Consider the following 17,972-nt stretch of genomic DNA (forward strand, 5'->3'; position numbering starts at 1 on the left):
AAGCGGATTCATATCCTATTCCACGATTGGAAGACTGCATTGTGAAAGTGGGACAATCAAAGTTTATGACAAAGATTGACTTGCTGAGAGGATATTGGCAAGTACCGTTATCAGAGAGAGCAAAGGAGATATCGGCTTTTGTAATTCCAGATGGACTATATCAGTTTAAAGTTATGACATTTGGTATGAAAAATGCACCAACAACATTTCAAAGACTGACAAACAAAGTAATTGCAGGGCTGAGCAATTGTGCCGTTTATATTGACAGTTTGACAGTTTTCAGTCAAATGTGGGAGGAGCATTTACAACATCTGAAAGAATTGTTTAATCGATTGCAAGAAGCTAATTTGGTGGTGAATTTGGCTAATAGTGAGCTTGCAAAGGTTCAAGTTACATATCTAATCCATGCATTGGACATGGTAAGATGGCTCCGAGAGATGTGAAAGTAAAAGCCATCATGAATTTCCCCATGCCGACAACAAAACAAGAAGTTTTGAGATTTCTGGGCATGAGTAGATTTCACCAAAGGTTTGTACCAAATTTTAGCAGTGTGGTGCTCCATCGACTGAACTATTAAAAAAGAGCAAGGAGTTTCAATGGACGCAGGAGTGTCAGAATGCATTTGACAGTTTAAAAACCGTATTGGCTACACCACCAGTTTTGGCAGTACCTAATTACGCCAAACAGTTTAAGTCGGCAGTCGATGCAGGTGATGTAGGTATTGGTGCTGTATTGTTACAGGATGAAGAAAGCGGAATTGAGAAATCAATAGGGTATTTTTCACGAAAGTTGAATGTACCTCAGAGAAGATATTCAACCATCGAAAAGGAGACTCTGGGTCTGGTGTTAGCGTTGCAGCATTTCGAGGTTTGTGTTGCAAGCAATTCGTCAGAAACAATTGTTTATTCAGACCACAACCCTTTACAATTTCTCGACAAATTTGAAGACCAAAGTGCACAACTGTTCAGATGGAGTTTATCACTGCAATCGTTTTAGTTTACAGATTATACAAGTAGCTGGACAAGAAAATCTAATTGCATATGCATTGTCGAGAGTTTAAAGCTGAAAGGAAACTGGACATTTAAAAGTGGACACTGGACTGAAATGACTTCTGTTGATACAAAGGATTTTTATATATTGTTACGCCAATGCATGCAGCTGGTAATGTAATAGTTTGTGTACGTGGATAAGTATAGTAAGTAATGTAAGATGGGTTGAAAAATTGAAGTCACCTTTTTAAAATTATGACAGTTCATTTTTCCATAAGGATGAGGGGGTCATGAAACTGACATTTTTCTCATTGTATTATTGTGGTTTATTGTAAAGTAGGCTCATGGGTGTGTGAGTGTAGATGGTTCTGTCTGTGAGATTTAATCGAATTAGAGTCAGACAGACTGCAAGCTTGAAATTATCAAAAGAAGTTAAGGGTAAAAGGCATGTGAAATGCTAATGAGTAAACAATGATGAGGGTTTAGCATGTGGAGTGTGAAGGAAATTTGCATTTTTAGATAAGTGAAGGGGCTTTTTTGGATTTCCAGCATCCGCAGTAGTTTTTTGTTTTTATCTAAGTGAAGGGGCTATTCGGGTTTCAAAAGGGATGATAGGATGTTTACAACTAACAAGATAAGCAAAGGCAAGCAGCATGTTTATTTTTCACTAAAGGTACTGATCATTTTGAAAACATGAAAGATTTTTATAGGATGGGGAAAGTAAATTTCCAAAGATATACAGAATAATGGAATTTACAGATTAGAGAGAGAGAAACATATGTAAAGAAGGATGGAAGGTGATGTTGGGGGGTTCTTGTAAGATCTAAAAGGACTGTGTAAAATAGCCTTGGGAAAGCATCCAGTCACTTTTGCAGAAGTCTGCTGTGTCACAGAATCACAGAATCTCAGTGCAGAAGAGGCTCTTCAGCCCATCGAGTCTGCACCGACACGTGAGAAACACCTGACCTACCTACCTAATCCCATTTACCAGCACTTGGCCCATAGCCTTGAATGTTATGATATGCCAAGTGCTCATCCAGGTACTTTTTAAAAGGATATGAGGCAACTCGCCTACACCACCCTCCCAGGCAGCGCATTCCAGACCGTCACCACCCTCTGGGTAAAAAAGTTTTTCCTCACATCCCCCCTAAACCTCCTGCCCCTCACCTTGAACTTGTGTCCACTCGTGACTGACCCTTCAACTAAGGGGAACAGCTGCTCCCTATCCACCCTGTCCATTCTCCTCATAATCTTGTACACCTCGATCAGGTCGCCCCTCAGTCTTCTCTGCTCCAATGAAAACAACCCAAGTCTATCCAACCTCTCTTCATAACTTAAATGTTTCATCCCAGACAACATCCTGGTGAATCTCCTCTGCATCCCCTCCAGCGTAATCACATCCTTCCTATAATGTGGCGACCAGAACTGCAAACAGTACTCCAGCTGTGGCCTCACCAAGGTTCTATACAACTCCAACATGATCTCCCTACTTTTGCAATCTATGCCTCGATTGATAAAGGCAAGTGTCCCATATGCCTTTGTCACCACCCCACTAACATGCCCCTCCACCTTCAGAGATCTATGGACACACACACCAAGGTCCCTTTGTTCCTCAGAACTTCCTAGTGTCATGCCGTTCGTTGAACACTTCCTTGTCAAATTACTCCTTCCAAAGCGTATCACCTCACACTTTTCAGGGTTAAATTCCATCTGCCACTTACCTGCCCATTTGACCATCCAGTCTATATCTTCCTGTAGCCCAAGACACTCAACCTCACTATTAATCACCTGGCCAATCTTTGTGCCATCCGCAAACTTACTAATCCTACCCCCCACATAGTCATCTATACCATTTACATAAATGACGAATAATAGGGGACCCAGCACAGATCCCTGTGATATGCCACTGGACACTGGCTTCCAGACACTAAAGCATCCTTCTGTCATTACCCTCTGTCTCCTACAACTAAGCCAATTTTGAATCCACATTATCAAATTACCCTGTATCCCATGTGCATTTGCCTTCTTTATAAGTCTCCCATGTGGGACCTTGTCAAAAGCTTTGCTGAAATCCATATAAACTACACCAACTGCACTACCCTGATCTAAACACCTGGTCACCTCCTCAAAAAATTCAATCAAATTTGTTAGGCATGACCTCCCTCTGACAAAGCCATGCTGACTATCCCTGATCAAACCTTGCCTCTCTAAGTGGAGACAGATTCTCTCCTTCAGAATTCTCTCCAATAGTTTCCCTAGTACTGACGTGAGACTCACTGGCCTTAATTCCTTGGCTTATCTCTACAACCCTTCTTAAATAGCAGAACCACATTAGCTGTTCTCCAGTCCTCTGGCACCTCCCCCGTGGCCAGCGAGGAATTAAAAATTTGGGTCAGAGCCCCTCCGATCTCCTCCCTTGCCTCCCTCAGCAGTCTGGGACACAAATCGTCCAGACCTGGAGATTTGTCCACTTTTAAGCCTGCCAACACCTCCAATACCTTGTCACTCCCTATATCAATTTGCTTAAGAACCTCACAGTCTCTCTCCCCGAGTTCGATACCTTCATCCTCATTCTCTTGGGTGAAGACAGATGTGAAGTATTCATTCAACACTCTAGCGATGTCCTCTGGCTCCACCCATAGATTGCCTCCTTGGTCCCTTATGGGCCCTACTCTTTCCCTGGTTATCCTCTTCCCATTGATATACTTATAAAATATCTTGGGATATCCAGTAACCAAAGGTGGTGGAAAGCCTTTGGAATTCCACAGTTGAGTGGGTGCTATTGTAAACCTGCTGGCTTGCCTATCTAAATTTAAAATCTACTTTGGACTGTTGCCTTAGAGGGGGTATGTAGTTGAGAGTCAGGTTAGTTAGGGATTCTGAGATTTGTTAGTATTAAGTAACTATAATCTTATGTATGCACTTGAAATCTTTTCTTTTGTTAATAAAATACTGTTGTTAATAAAATATTGTGGCTACAAGAGCAGGTCTGTGACGAGTAATAATTTCCTGACTCCCCAAAGTCTGTCCACCATCTACAAGGCACAAATCAGGAGTGTGACAGAATTCTGCCCACTTGCCTGGATGAGTGCAGCTCCCACAACATTCAAGAAGCTTGACACCGTCCAGGACAAAGCAGCCCATTTGATTGGTGCCCCATCCACAAACATTCACTCCCTCCACCATTGATGCACAGTAGCAGCAGTGCGTACCAACTACAAGATGCACTGCAGAAATTCACCAAGACTCCTTAAACAGCATCTTCCAATTCCATGACCACCATCATTTCGAACGACAAGGGCAGCAGATAGGTGGGAACACCGCTACCTGGATGTTCCCCTCCAAGTCACTCACCATCCTAAATTGGAACTATATCGCCGTTCCTTCACTGTCGCTGGGTCAAAATTCTGGAACTCCCTAACAGCACTGTGGGTGTACACCACATGGACTGCAGCAGTTCAAGAAGGCAGCTCACCAACACATTTTCAAGGGAAACTAGGGATAGACAATAAATGCTGGCCCAGCCAGCGATACCCACACCCCATGAATAAATAAAAAGAAATTAGTTTTTAAAATCTCTAAAGGTGTTAGTGGACTCATTACTTCTGAATTCAGTGCACAAATCTTCTGTAATAAATATAAATGACAAAACCATTGTGATAGCTTGGCCAAGTTTCCCTGTGGATTTGGTCCACCTGGCACACCTCAACTGCCATGTGATAACATCAGGAACTGTGCTGAAGGAATATTTCTTGTATCATTGTTTAGCACAGCAATTGCAAACTGTTTCTTTTTACATGAGTAGCTTGTTAAGTTTAATAACTACTAATCAAAAGGCAGACTATTAAAATTAAAAGGCAGACTATTATTTAAATGGAGAGAGGCTCCAAAAAGCGCAGCACAGAGGGATCTGGGTGTTCTTGTGCATGAAACACAAAAGATTAGCATGCAGGTGCAGCTGGCAATTAAGAAGGCAAATGGAATTTTGGCCTGTATTGTTAGGGGGTTGGAGTTTAAAAATAGGGAAGTCTTGTTACAAATGCACAGGGTGTTGGTGAGGCCACACCTGGAATACTGTGTACAGTTTTGGTCCCCGTATTTAAGAAAGGATATACTGGCATTGGGGGCAGCTCAAAAGAGATTCACTAGGCTAACTTGGCAGGGGGGTGGGATCCTGAGAGGAGGTTCACTAGGGGGAGATGCACAGCCAAAATTAGAAGAGAGAGCAACTGAGTCTGGAAGGCATAGAAAATATAGGCCAGATTAGGCACAAGGGAGTTTGGCAAAGCTGGATGGTATTTATTTTAATGCAAGGAGTCTGACAAATAAGGCAGATGAGTTGAGGGCACAAATTAACACATGGAAGTATGATGTGATTGCTGTCATAGAGACATGGTTGAGAGAGGGGCAGAATTGGTAGCTCAATATTCCAGGATATAGGGTCTTCAGGTGAGACAGGGAAGGAGGTAAAAGGGGAGGGGGTATCGCAATATTGATCAAGGAATCAATTACAGCAGCAAGGAGGGATGACATCTTAGAAGGCTCCTCAAATGAAGCCACATGGGTAGAACTTAAAAATGAAAAAAGGAGCAAACACATTTCTGGGAGTGTACTATAGGCCCCCAAACAGTCAGAGAGAAATAGAAGAGCAGATATGTAGGCAAATTTCAGGGAAATGTCAAAATAATAGTGTAGTGCAGTGATAGTGGGGGATTTCAGCTTTCCCAACATTAACTGGGTTAGTCATAGTGTGATAGGTTTAGAGGGAGCAGAATTCTTAAAATGCATCCAGGAGAGCTTTCAAAGCCAGCATGTAGAAGGTCCTACAAGAAAGGGGGCGGTCCTGGACTTAATTTTAGGGAATGAAGCCAGGCAAGTGGTAGAGATATCAGTGGGGGAACATTTTGCAGATAGTGATCATAACTCCATTAGACTCAAGGTTGTTATGGAAAAGGACAAAGATGGGCCAGAAATCAGAGTTCTAAATTGGGGGAAGGCCGATTTTAATAAGATGAGATATGATTTGGCCAGAGTGTAATGGGAGTAGATACTTTTAGGTAAATCTACATCAGAGCAGTGGGACTCATTTAAGAAGGAAATAGGGAGGGTACAAGGCCAATATATTCCAGTAAAGACAAAGGGTGGGACCAACAAATCCAGGGAACCCTGGATGTCAAGTGATATACAGGATTGGATAAAGAGAAAAAGGGAGGCTTTTGGCAGATATCAAGGGCTCAAAACAGAGGAAGCCCTAGAGGAGTATAGAATGTATAGGGGGGAAAATTAGAAAGGAAATTAGGAGAGCAAAAAGGAGGTATGAAAAAACATTGGCAGGTAGAATAAAGGAAAATCCAAAGTTATTTTACAAGTACAGTAAGAGTAAGAGGATAACTAGGGAAAGAGTAGGGCCCATTAAGGACCATAGTGGTAATTTGTGTGTGGAGCCGGAAGACATAGGTAGGGTTCTAAATGAATACTTTGTGGCAGTGTTCACAAGTGAGAGGGACAACGGGGGTATGGAAATCAGGCAGAAGGACTGTGATGTAATTAAAGAAATTAGCGTAGAAAGGGAGGAGGTTCTGAGTTGTCTGGCAGGCTTAAAATAGATAAATCTCCAGGCCCGGATGAAATGTATCCCAGGCTGTTGAGTGAGGCAAGGGAGGAGATAGCAGGGGCGCTGGCGGTAATTTTCAATACCTCTCTGGCCACAGGAGAGATGCCAGAGGACTGGAGGACAGCCAATGTGGTACCATTATTCAAGAAGGGATAAATCAGGGAACTACAGGCCTGTCAGTCTAACCTCAGTGGTGGGGAAACTATTGGAAGCAATTCTGAGGGACAGAATTAATCTACACTTGGAGAGGCAGGGATTAATCAAGGACAGTCAGCATGGTTTTGTTAAGGGGAGGTCATGTCTGGCCAATTTGATTGAATTTTTCGAAGAGGAGACCAGGTGCGTAGATGAAGGCAATGCATTTGACGAAGGTAAGAGCCCATGGGATCCATGGCAAATTGGATCCAGAATTGGCTGAGTGGCAGGAAGCAGAGGGTGATGGTCGAGGGATGTTTTTGTGACTGGATGCCTTTGTCCAGTGGGGTTCCACAAGGATCGGTGTTGGGTCCCTTGCTGTTTGTGGTATATATAAACGATTTAGACTTGAATGTAGGAGGGTTGATCAGTAAGTTCACGGATGACACAAAAATTGGTTGGGTGGTAAATAGTGAGGAGGATAGCCTTAGATTACAGGAAGGTATAGATGTGCTGGTCAGATGGGCTGATCAGTGGCAAATGGAATTTAATCTGGATAAGTGTGAGGTGATGCATTTGGGCAGGACAAACAAGGCACGGGAACACACGATGAACGGTAGGACCCTGGGAAGTACCGAGGATCAGAGGGACCTTGGTGAGCATGTCCACCGGACAGGTAGATAAGGTGATTAAGGTGGCATATGGGATACTTGCCTTTATTAGCCGAGGCACAGGATAAATGAGCAGGGAGATTATGCTGGAACTATATAAAATCTGGTTAGGCCACAGCTAGATTACTGCGTGCAGTTCTGGAATCCGCATTATAGGAAGGATTTGGTTGCACTAGAGAGTGTGCAGAGGAGATTTACCAGGATGTTGCCTTGGCTGGAGTGTTTTAGTTATGAGGAGAGATTGGATAGACTAGGGTTATTTTCCCTGGAGCAGAGGAGATTGAGGGGGGACATGACTGAGGCGTATAAAATTATGAGGGGCATAGATAGGGTAGACAGGAAGAAACTTTTCCCCTTGGTGGAGGGATCAATAACCAGGGGGCATAGATTTAAGGTAAGGGGCAGGAGATTTCGAGGGGATGAGAGGAAGAATTTTTTCACCCAGAGGGTGGTGGGAATCTGGAACTCACTGCCTGAAATAACATAACATTTAAGAAATATTTAGGTGTGCACTTGCGATGCCATGGCATACAAAGTTATGGGCCTAGTGCTGGAAAATGGGATTAGAATGGTGAGGTACTTGCTTGACTGGCACAGACTCGATGGGCCAAAGGGCGTTTTTCTGTGCTGTAGACCTCTATGACTCTATGATTCCAGGGATGAAGGGGCTCACTTATCAAGAATGGCTAAACAGGTTAGGCCTTTATTCCTTAGAGTTTAGAAGAATGAGGGGTGATCTTGTTGAAATGTACAAGATTCTGAGGGGGCTTGATAGCGTAGATGTTGAGAAGATGTTTCCACTAGTGGGGGAATCTCGAACTAGGGGACATAGTTACAGAATAAGGGGACACTCATTTAAAATTGAGATACAAAGGAATTTCTTCTCTCAGAGAGTAGTGAATGTCTGGAATTCTCTACCTCAGAGCTTTGGAGGCTAGATCACTGAAAGTATTTAAAGAGGAGGTAGATATATATTTTTTTAAATATTGGGGAGTTGAGGGCTATGAGGAGCTGGCACAAGAGAGGAGTTGCAGCCTCGGGCAGATCAGCCATGATCTCATTGAATGGCGGGGCAGGCCTGAGGGGCCAAATGGCCTATTCCTTGTCTTATTTCTTATGCTCTTATGTTATAAATGTGTTTTGTCACTACTACTATTCAATTCTTCTAAATAACTATTCAATAAATTTGTTTGGCAATTGAAGTCAAAATCTATGGTTGTTATTCCGCTGCCTTCCTAACCCAAGGAAAGTCACCCAAAGGTACCTGATAACCAAAAATAAACTGAAGAAGAATTTCTATTTGATTCTTGAGCACAATATAAACTTGCCTAGATGTCCATGGAAGTTCAACTATTGGTATTCTTATGGGACAAAGGGAGCAACGTCTCATCTACAGATTAGTCTGAAATACAGAAGCTAAAAACAAATATATAATGGAGTAAAGAACGCCACCCCCAAAAAACAAGGTAACAACAGGTATAAGTCCAAAAGTCTGACAAGAAATTTGATTACTGCAACAACTTTCCAATCAGTCACAGTAAACAATTTGGAAGAAAAGTTACACGTGAGGCACTAACTTGAAAATACATGTAAACTGTAAGTGAATCCATGGATATCAAACTTTTTCATATTTAGTCTGCTTAATGGTACTAATCAACATTCACAGTGATATGTGATGCAGAGTGCTCAACGTTTTATTATCAAGCGTAATCAAAATGTACAGGTACTGCTTGATTCTAAGATAAAATTTCAATATTCACATTGTTTTTCACTCATTCACTTTCAGTTTTTGCTCCTTTAAACAAGCAAATTTGTTATTTGAATAGAGATTTCTTTAGAGGATTTTAAAATTTGACATCAATAAAACTTATTTTGTAAAACATCCACAAAAATCCAGATTTTAAACTTGAACCTTAATTAGATTCCAGATGAAGAAAATGCAAGTTACCGTACAGTTTGGGAATGTACTATGTCTCTACATTACATTCTGTCTCACAACAGGAAATTAGACAATTTACAATGCATAATCTAAAGATGATAATCCATTGCAATGCAGAAAGAATACTATTTTATTGGGATCATCCTTCAGACAGGATATTAAACACATTGTCAAAAGTATTTCACTCTATGCAAAGTACTTTGAGATGTTTCTAATAGATATGATATATATCAATGCAAGTCCTTCTTACTAATCTTTTTAAAAAGCTGATACACAATACATCGCTGTGATGTGCTTAGGAATGACTTCCAAGATATAAAGGAGTGTCTCTTGTGCCTATAAACCTACTCCAAATAATGATTTTACATATGTATTTCATCTGAGCTTCAAGTTACCCTTTAGTTTTCGAGAAATAAAAGCACTGAGGGATAGTTTTGAAATTAGAGAGGAAGAAGGTCTAAATATAACAAAACTTTATCTAACTGTAAGCAGAGATCTTAACATCAATATAAAGTAAAACATCTATTAATGACTAATGCATTTTAATTTTTCCGCTACAAAAGTTATTTTTGAAATACAAAAAAAAGTTTTGAACTACCACTTAAACTGTATCTGTATTAGTACCTTTGACGATTCTATTGATAAGATAGACCAGGGAGTTGTATTGTTCATGGCTAAGTGCATGGTGTAGAATTAATCTTCAATTCATGACATATTTTCAAGTTTGGAAAAATAACAGAATGGATTTTTATATTGTTGAAGCGACACGAATTTGGATGAGGACAATTTATGAATGCAAGTGTGATTTCCACTGAGCTCAGTTTTGAAAGCTATCAGAAGCTTGACTAGCAGAATTCATTAAAAATATTTGGAGAAAATCCCAACAAAACACTTCTCAGTTCATTGAGTGATAAATTACTGCACAAGAACAGACTGTTTACAGACACATTGCTGGATGCACCGATGCTTTCTAGCCTGCCCAGAGGCTGATGACATCAATTGCTTGCTGAAGGTACAATACAATATTATTCAGTTATTGAGGCAAAATGTCACCATTATAGATTCAGAACTGGACCATGTAAATCATTCTAGTATGGCTATTTTCTTCTCCTCCTCAACTGATGTTAGCCACTCATTCTGGGTTCAGTTCTTTGGGCAATGTTGCCTTCTGGGGTACATGGCCCAAGTGCCCATTCTTCAATAGTGAGCTTAGATAGTGAATGTTATCAGGTATTTGACCATTGGAATCATGAGTGGCATCACAGCCAAGCCTGATCCTGTCCTCTCTTGACACATCTATATAAAGTAGACTTTTTACTGTCATTCACTCAATAGCAAAGAATCGAGGCTGAATTTATTTAATATATCTCTTTACTCCCCTGGGGACACCAAAACCAACTGTAGTGCCTCACTACTTTTCCTGCTAGCATTGGCTAACTGACTGTCAACCAGGATCTAACTAGCATTCTTCCTCATCTATATTGCTTACTATCCCAACCAGACATTGCCCTTACCCACTGAGTCAGTGGGAAGCTCCACCATGGCCCTTTGGATAAGCTTTCGCTATGCTCTATAAAATATATGTTTGTAATTAAAGTTGTAATTTTGTGAAAATATTGTTATTTTTATAAATTATTGAAAAGATGTTTTACAGCTTCAAGAACATACTGTTTGCTATTGTGTATTTTAAGCATCCTAATTTTCAAGAGGAACTACAGCCTGATAAATCACTTTATCAATGTTGGTGAATATGTAATAAGATTTGAATTTGAGGTTAAACTTTTGTTTTTAAGTACATTCAAAACAATAAGTGCTCATTTCTACGTGCACTATTTATAATGGAGCTAAATTTGTGACAAAAGGTACAACTTATGAATGATAAAATGTGATTAATTGCTTTCAAGCTGTTGAGAGGTAAGCACCCGTTCAAGGTTGGCCAGCCAGCCAACCAGATGACGAATGGATACAGAATATCATAAGATAAATTCATCCTACTTCAGAAGGGGAGAGGTGGAAAGAGGAGGAAGTCTGCAAACTTACAAATCATACAGCAAAGGCTAAGCAATCAGTCTGAAATAATACAAGTGGAACTCATAATCTACACCGAGCAGCTGATTCCCTGGTTGTTTACTCACACACCCACTCTGTTGAATTGGAATTGTTACAACACATGGTGCTTTTATGATTATAATTACTTGAAAACATTGAATTGACATGATTAGGATAGATTTATGTACCATGTAGAAACATTTCTTGGCTTGAGAAGAGTACATCCCTTCACTCTGATAGAAAACATGACAGGATTGTATTCAGATTAAAAGAGTTCAGTAAGTGAATTTATGAATTCCAGCAGAGGTTGCTATTAAGTTAATATTCCTTACATTTGTCAGATAGACAATTATGTGAAAAGCATTATTTACCTAACACAGGCATTGTTAATACAATGGCGCAAAAAGCAAAATCACTGCTTTGGAGGCTAAATCCATCAGGCAAATTGCACCACCACTACCAACCTCTGTTGAAGTTTACAATTCACTTACTTAACCCTTTTACTCTGAATATGATCTGTAAAGTAATGGCCTCCACAGCTTTAAGTTGAAAACAGTTGTGAGCCTTGCCTAATTTCTGTACTTTATTCTTACTTTTTTTTACACTTTGTCATTGTGCTAGTGGCTTGCACAGCACAAAAGTTACAATTATGTCATTTTACTCTCAACACACTTTCCTGACCAGTATTATATTGGCTGGAGAAATCAGTTGAGTAATTCATATTTTGCTTTTATTACAATTCAGAGTCAGATCCTAATGATGATTGAAGTGCTTCCTGAACTTTAACTTAAATTGTTATCTATACCACTGGACAATCAGAAGAAAATCACAGCTATTATTTGCATAATGCATATATGGGTGAGCACTGCAATTACTGTACCATAATTTTCTTTAGTTAATCACTAAGTACTTGGTTATCTGCCAACAGATTCTTAGCTTTCACTCAGTCTCTTTTTCAAGAATGTACTATGTTAAGTATTAACAGAGAAAAAACAAACTCAAAAAAAATCTTTTTATAGCGAACTTGAAAATACTAATATCAGTTCTGAACATTTGCATTTCGGGAAGAAAGAACACCAATACCCTTTCATTACTATCTGATTTGTTCAATTAATAGATAGACTAAGTTTAATTTTATTTATGATAAAAACTCAAAAATGATATCTCAGTAAGCTAAAGATGAAAGTTATGGATTTAATTTTCCTACATATTCTGACATGCAAATAATTAGAATTTATAATCAAATTATTTACATAAGAAGGTAAGCTGAAGAGATAGCATATGCTGAAACGCATTACCACTAGTTCGTGGCTTCACAAAAATATTAACGAAATTACAAAATGCTCCCAAAACATTCATAAAGATAAACTCGAGTCTGATTTGGAAACAAAAAGACCTCAGTAAGATGGCAACAATGGCAGACACTGGGTGTCAACATCAGGGAAATGTTAGGAGGGAAATGCATTGAGAAAGGCCAAGTGCAAGGTGTTTAAGCAGTGACCTGCAATTGTTTGATAGAGTGAGGTGTGTCAAAATTGGCATCATTTTTGGTCTCACTGCAAAGAATGCGAGTTGATAGATCTGCAATCATTTCAGAGTTGGTCTTAATATGCATATAGTGCAGACAAAAGAGTTCAGTATTCTTTGCTATAACTCCCCATTCAGCCTCATCACATTGATGGTGTCCTATAGCTGTCATACAATCGATAACTGTATTTTTGTCCAGTTCATGCTGAAGAGAAAATGTAATGATTGTCAAAACGTGACCTACTACCCTCTACATAAGCAACTGAGGAAATGATTAAAAGTCCTTGCTTTATGCCACAGTGATTGTCAAATACATGTTTTCATTTCTGTTAATATCTGGAACTTGAATTTTAATCCTTTAGTCTTCTCTGATAGGATGTGCTCGAATAGTAAACAGATACCAAATGAATCCAATTTATGCCAAAAGTAGGAAATTGCCAGCTAACCATTAATTACTAGATACATTACGTGTCGTGGGTTTCAAATTTTGGATTAGGTATTGAATTATATCTCTAGCACCATTATATGTTCTTGTAGTCTGAGAGGAAATCGAAATTGGTAGTAATTTATACAATTTGAAAAGAGTTAAGAAATTATGTAGGAAATTAATCATAGTTATCGGTGAACTAGGTATCTGCATAAATGCTGCTCATTATGTGAGGAGGTGGTGGAATATGTCAGGCCTCCCGGCTGTAAATAGAAGGTACAAACTTCTCACTATAGAAATGCATTTTTGCTGAAGTGGATGGTTGTGGAAGGAGAAAAAAAGAACACCAGTCGGAGACATAGCAGCAGAATGTCTACCCACTGAGCCCCGTAGAATAAGAGAGGCGATTGCACAGCCCAGGGAACTAGGTTTCACATCATTAGTTAAGTGACAGAATGAGAAATGAGCAACTTTGTAGCTAAAGCAGAGACAAAGAGGCAAAATGAAGCAGCTTCTGATTGCAAGAGTACCAAAGCTATGAGTTAGTAGATGTACATAACTACTTGCACATCTTTTTGCGTTAGAACTGTTTCTGCATGTATGGGAGATTTACATCTGAAAACCTCCATGTGTTACACAAGAGACTTTATTATACCTAGAAGTAGGCGTGTACACGTAGTGGAAATGAGCATGTCATGGGAGACACAAGTACACAAGTTGGCGAGCCAGTAGGTGGAGTTTTTGCGGGTGCTTGTGTTCTGGGTCACCTGAATCTTTTGTTAATTTCTATGTCAAGGTGATTTCATTTCCACAGCATATCAGTAGTGAAATCTCCACTTCAAACTGCAAATCAGCAGAGTGCCCTGGGGAATGGTTGCAACATGTCCTACATCCCAGGGCCCATTTGCAGTCTCAACATTTTGTCGACCCTTTTCCAGTGCAAAAAAAAATTTCTCAACAGACTGTCCTAATTACACTTACATATATAGTGAATTGTTAAATCATTGCATTATTAAATGCAATTTGACACACTTAACCCCCCACCCCACAGACTGGAATAATGTTCTCCTGCATTCAGGGAGAAGATGATTTTATATTTGACACAATTAGCCTGTTATCTAGTGGGGCCTCTTGCACTTCTAAAAAATATTTTCTGATGATACAAACAGAAAGCAGATTCTGACCTGCTGCAAGTTGATGTATTTGCAAACCGCTGAGCACCCTGCGATAATAGGTTGCTTTATAGTTTTCTTTTCCAGATACCCATATAGTACATCTCCTTTGTCAATATGTGCAAGGTTTCATCGACCGTGCAACAAAAAGAAGAAAAAACCGCCCCACCGCTTTTCATCTTGATGATTATTCTTCCAATATTTTACAATGACTCAATTCTGTATCAGGTGGGCTATACACCTCACTGCTTGACGCTGACATCAATTCAACAGCGGCACTCGGGTGTTTTTTTTTTCTCTTGAACATCCCGTGAGAGTGGAGTGGACAGAAAGCAAAATGCTGCAGATGCTGGGAATCCGAAATGAAAACAGCCAGCGCTGGAAAGACTGAGCAGACCAGGCAGCCGCTGTGTGGAGAGGGAGGTTAACCTTTCGTGGCTGAACCACCGAACGGCCACAGCTTTTGTTGCAACTCATCTTATCCTAAGGAATCAACGGCGGATTTTTCTTCCCCCCCCACCCCCACCCCACCACGTTTCGAGTGACTGAATGGGAAGGTTTGCAAGGCGGTTCTCTAGCAGCTTTCGCACATTTGCTTTAAGTAGGGCGAAGGCGCTTCACACCTCGTAATGCTTCTGCTTACTTGCTAAATGTTCAGCGAACTTCAGATTTGCATTAAAGCAGCAACTTCGCCAGTACTTTGCATCAAAACCCACTGCCGATCCCTATTACCCAGTCAATGGCACCGGTTCGCCAAAATGTTAAGTCCCCCCCCCCCGCCCGCCCGCAGTGTATGCACTGTGCATTCTGCCATGAATCTTTCATTCCTGCATTCAAATGTGACTTTCCAAAGTAAAATACACATTCAGCCCTTGTGGTCCCAGAAGGAAATTCGCCGAGGCATCCCTTAATAGAAAACTCAGGAAAGGCAAAAATGGAGGAGGGAAGAGGGAGGGAGAGGGGAGGGAGTGAAGAGGGGGGAGGGAGAAAATTAGAGAGGCGGAGGGAGAACGAAACGGAGAGGAGAGGAAGATTCCTTGTGTAAGAGGGAGAGAGAGAGAAAAAAAACTTCGATTACTGGAAAATGAGATCCCAGATTGTTGATGTTCATTGTCAGAGGCTATCGGGCGTCTGTCTGGCGCTTAATACATGGGGTAGATGGAATTAAAACAGGAAAAGGTCACTTAAGGATTTCCATATCCTCGAGCGATCTCTGGAAATGAAAGAAATGTAAAAAGAAAACACAGATCTCGAATTGGTGGGACACTTACACCAGCACAGTGGGAATGCATGGAATACGAATACCCCGTGGATGGTCAGATTGAGAGTCCGCGCCGGATTAATTAGGTTTTGTAATGAAAGCGTTTTCTCTCTCTCTCTCTCTCTCCTGTAGCAGGGAGGGTCAACACGCCTGAAATGGCAAGAGATGTAACTGACGGGAGGGAGAACGCTGCCTATACCAAATGTTATTCCTGCTGACCTAGAGGTTGGTATTTTTAAAAACAAACACACACACGTACAGATCACATCCCCATAACGTTTAAGGGAAAGGTGCGAGGCGATAGGCAGCGGTTATTTTCAAAAGACAGCGCAACAAAGTGCTTCGAGATCTGCTTACTAATGAGCCAGGACCTTGCAACAACTGCAGAGTCCGTAAAATAAAAAAAAAAGGACGTGCGGAGAGAATCTGCAAACGTAGTCGAGTCATTTTTCATCGGAAATGTCTTTAGTAGAGCCAGCAGAGTCCAGCACAGATCAGACTGCCCAAACTATACACACACACACACATCACTGTGATGTGTGAAAACAGCACCGTAACATCCCTGTCTATCATAGCAAACTATAACATTTAGATTTCTGCATAACTCAGAAGTTCTCCAATAGACAAGAACACCTATAAAAATAAATGGATTTGACTCACTGCACCTGTAATGCACACGGACAGAGAGATGCCCCTTTAATATCGCTGTACTATATCGAGCTGAATAGGTCATTAGATTGCTGTTTGCATGTAATAAGATGCCAGAACTGTGTGTGAAGTAAATATCTGACGAAAATTAGTGATATGGTTTTCAATTAGTTTCCCTCCGTGTTAGCATCAGCAGGCTGACTTCATTAACTTTTTTGAAGGGTTTTTTTTTGGGGGGATTCATTTCAGTGCTTTTTAGTTCAAAAACAGAGGCGAGCTGTAAAAAAAAACTCTACTCACAAGCATTGGTTACTGAGAAGCTGTTGGAAGACTCGAGGTTATCGACATGTGGGGTGAGAGCAAAAGGAGCCTCTGAGATGTTAGGGTTTGTGTTGTGAAGGTAAATCCCGAATCGAAAGGCGCTATTTTCCTGATCTGTACTTCTGGCGAACAGTCCCCCTGTACAGAATTAAAAAGAGATCACATCGACTTGTGCCGCATAATCCTCGCTCTTCACTCGCTGCTCCACATTACAAGCACGGCACAAATAGAAGCTAGCCCAGATTTAGCTACATCTGAATGTGATTAAATAAAACCCCGGACAGAAATCAGTTTAACTTTCTTTCAGGATTAAGGCAAATCCCCTTTAAACAGTATCAATTACAAATGACTTGCTTTATTTCACTACATTTAAGCCGCTATCTGTGATCTTGCTGTCGCTCGGTATGAAGTTCTATATACCAGCTATAGACCTTAAAACAGGAGTCGCTTACCTATTTGGACATTGCTGGGAAAAGCACCCAAGGCTACACCAAAAAGCACGTTGAGTGTTAGGTAGACAGGCTGCAGAAAGGTTTGTCCCATTTTCTCCCTGATTTCAATTCCTTCAAACCGACTTGGAAAAAAAAAAGCAAGTGCACCGCTCTGGATATAAATCCCACTCTCCCCCTTTCCTTCTCCCTCTCTCTCTCTCCTCAAAACGTTTCGGTTACGAGCTAAGCAAGGATAAAATATTCTGCCAGAGGAAAATAGGACTATTTCACACTGGCAAAGATGGTGGTGAAGTGAGGCGGGGATCTGAACATGCGCCTCCAATTGGAGCGGCGGGGGAATATTGATCAAACTTGAGCTGACGTTGAATTAAGCAGCATCCCTTAACATCCCTGCAACTGCAGAGCGGGCTGCAAAGCACAAGGTACTGTGCCGGCGTTTGTCAACAGCACGGTGTGCTGAATAGAAAACACAACTCTCACGTGTACTCGAAAGCTTTAATGAGGCGAGGCGCGTTGCTTTTATTCTATCAGAAGCAGCTATTTCAAAGCTGCCAGAGACCAAAACGGTACAGAGGGAGAACTTTAAATCAAAATCGTGCCTGCAAGCTTTGAAAGTCACCGTGCACCCGTTTTAACTTTTGTTCTGAAGTTTGTGAATATCATGCCTATTTTCACTTGAACAGAGAAATGTACAGCAATGGAAACAAGGTCCATCTGGCTCAAGTAGTTCAGGGACAGAATGAGGAATTCAGTTGAATGGCACTGTG

The 17,972-nt window shown here is 40.7% G+C and overlaps 1 protein-coding gene across 8 annotated transcripts in view; it reads right to left on the minus strand.

Annotated features, from left to right (window-relative positions):
* Positions 1 to 17,510, minus strand: part of gria3b (glutamate receptor, ionotropic, AMPA 3b) — a 472,928-nt gene extending 455,418 nt beyond the window's left edge. For 3 of the 8 annotated variants that reach the window (XR_013577363.1, XM_078547466.1, XM_078547469.1), the window contains exons 1-2: positions 17,206 to 17,509; positions 16,733 to 16,891 (exon numbers count right to left, since the gene is read on the minus strand). Coding sequence is in view for 7 of the 8 variants with exons in the window: in XM_078547466.1 (XP_078403592.1) it covers positions 16,733 to 16,891; positions 17,206 to 17,296 (250 nt within the window). In the remaining variant the exon portion in view is untranslated. Of the gene's footprint in view, positions 1 to 16,732; positions 16,892 to 17,205 lie in introns of all 8 variants that reach the window. The other 5 variants (XM_078547463.1, XM_078547465.1, XM_078547464.1 and 2 more) reach the window with 3 other exon arrangements.
* Positions 17,511 to 17,972: the final 462 nt, after the last annotated feature.

Source organism: Cetorhinus maximus, chromosome 8 (genome assembly GCF_964194155.1).
Source record: "Cetorhinus maximus chromosome 8, sCetMax3.hap1.1, whole genome shotgun sequence".
Classification (NCBI taxonomy): domain Eukaryota; kingdom Metazoa; phylum Chordata; class Chondrichthyes; order Lamniformes; family Cetorhinidae; genus Cetorhinus; species Cetorhinus maximus.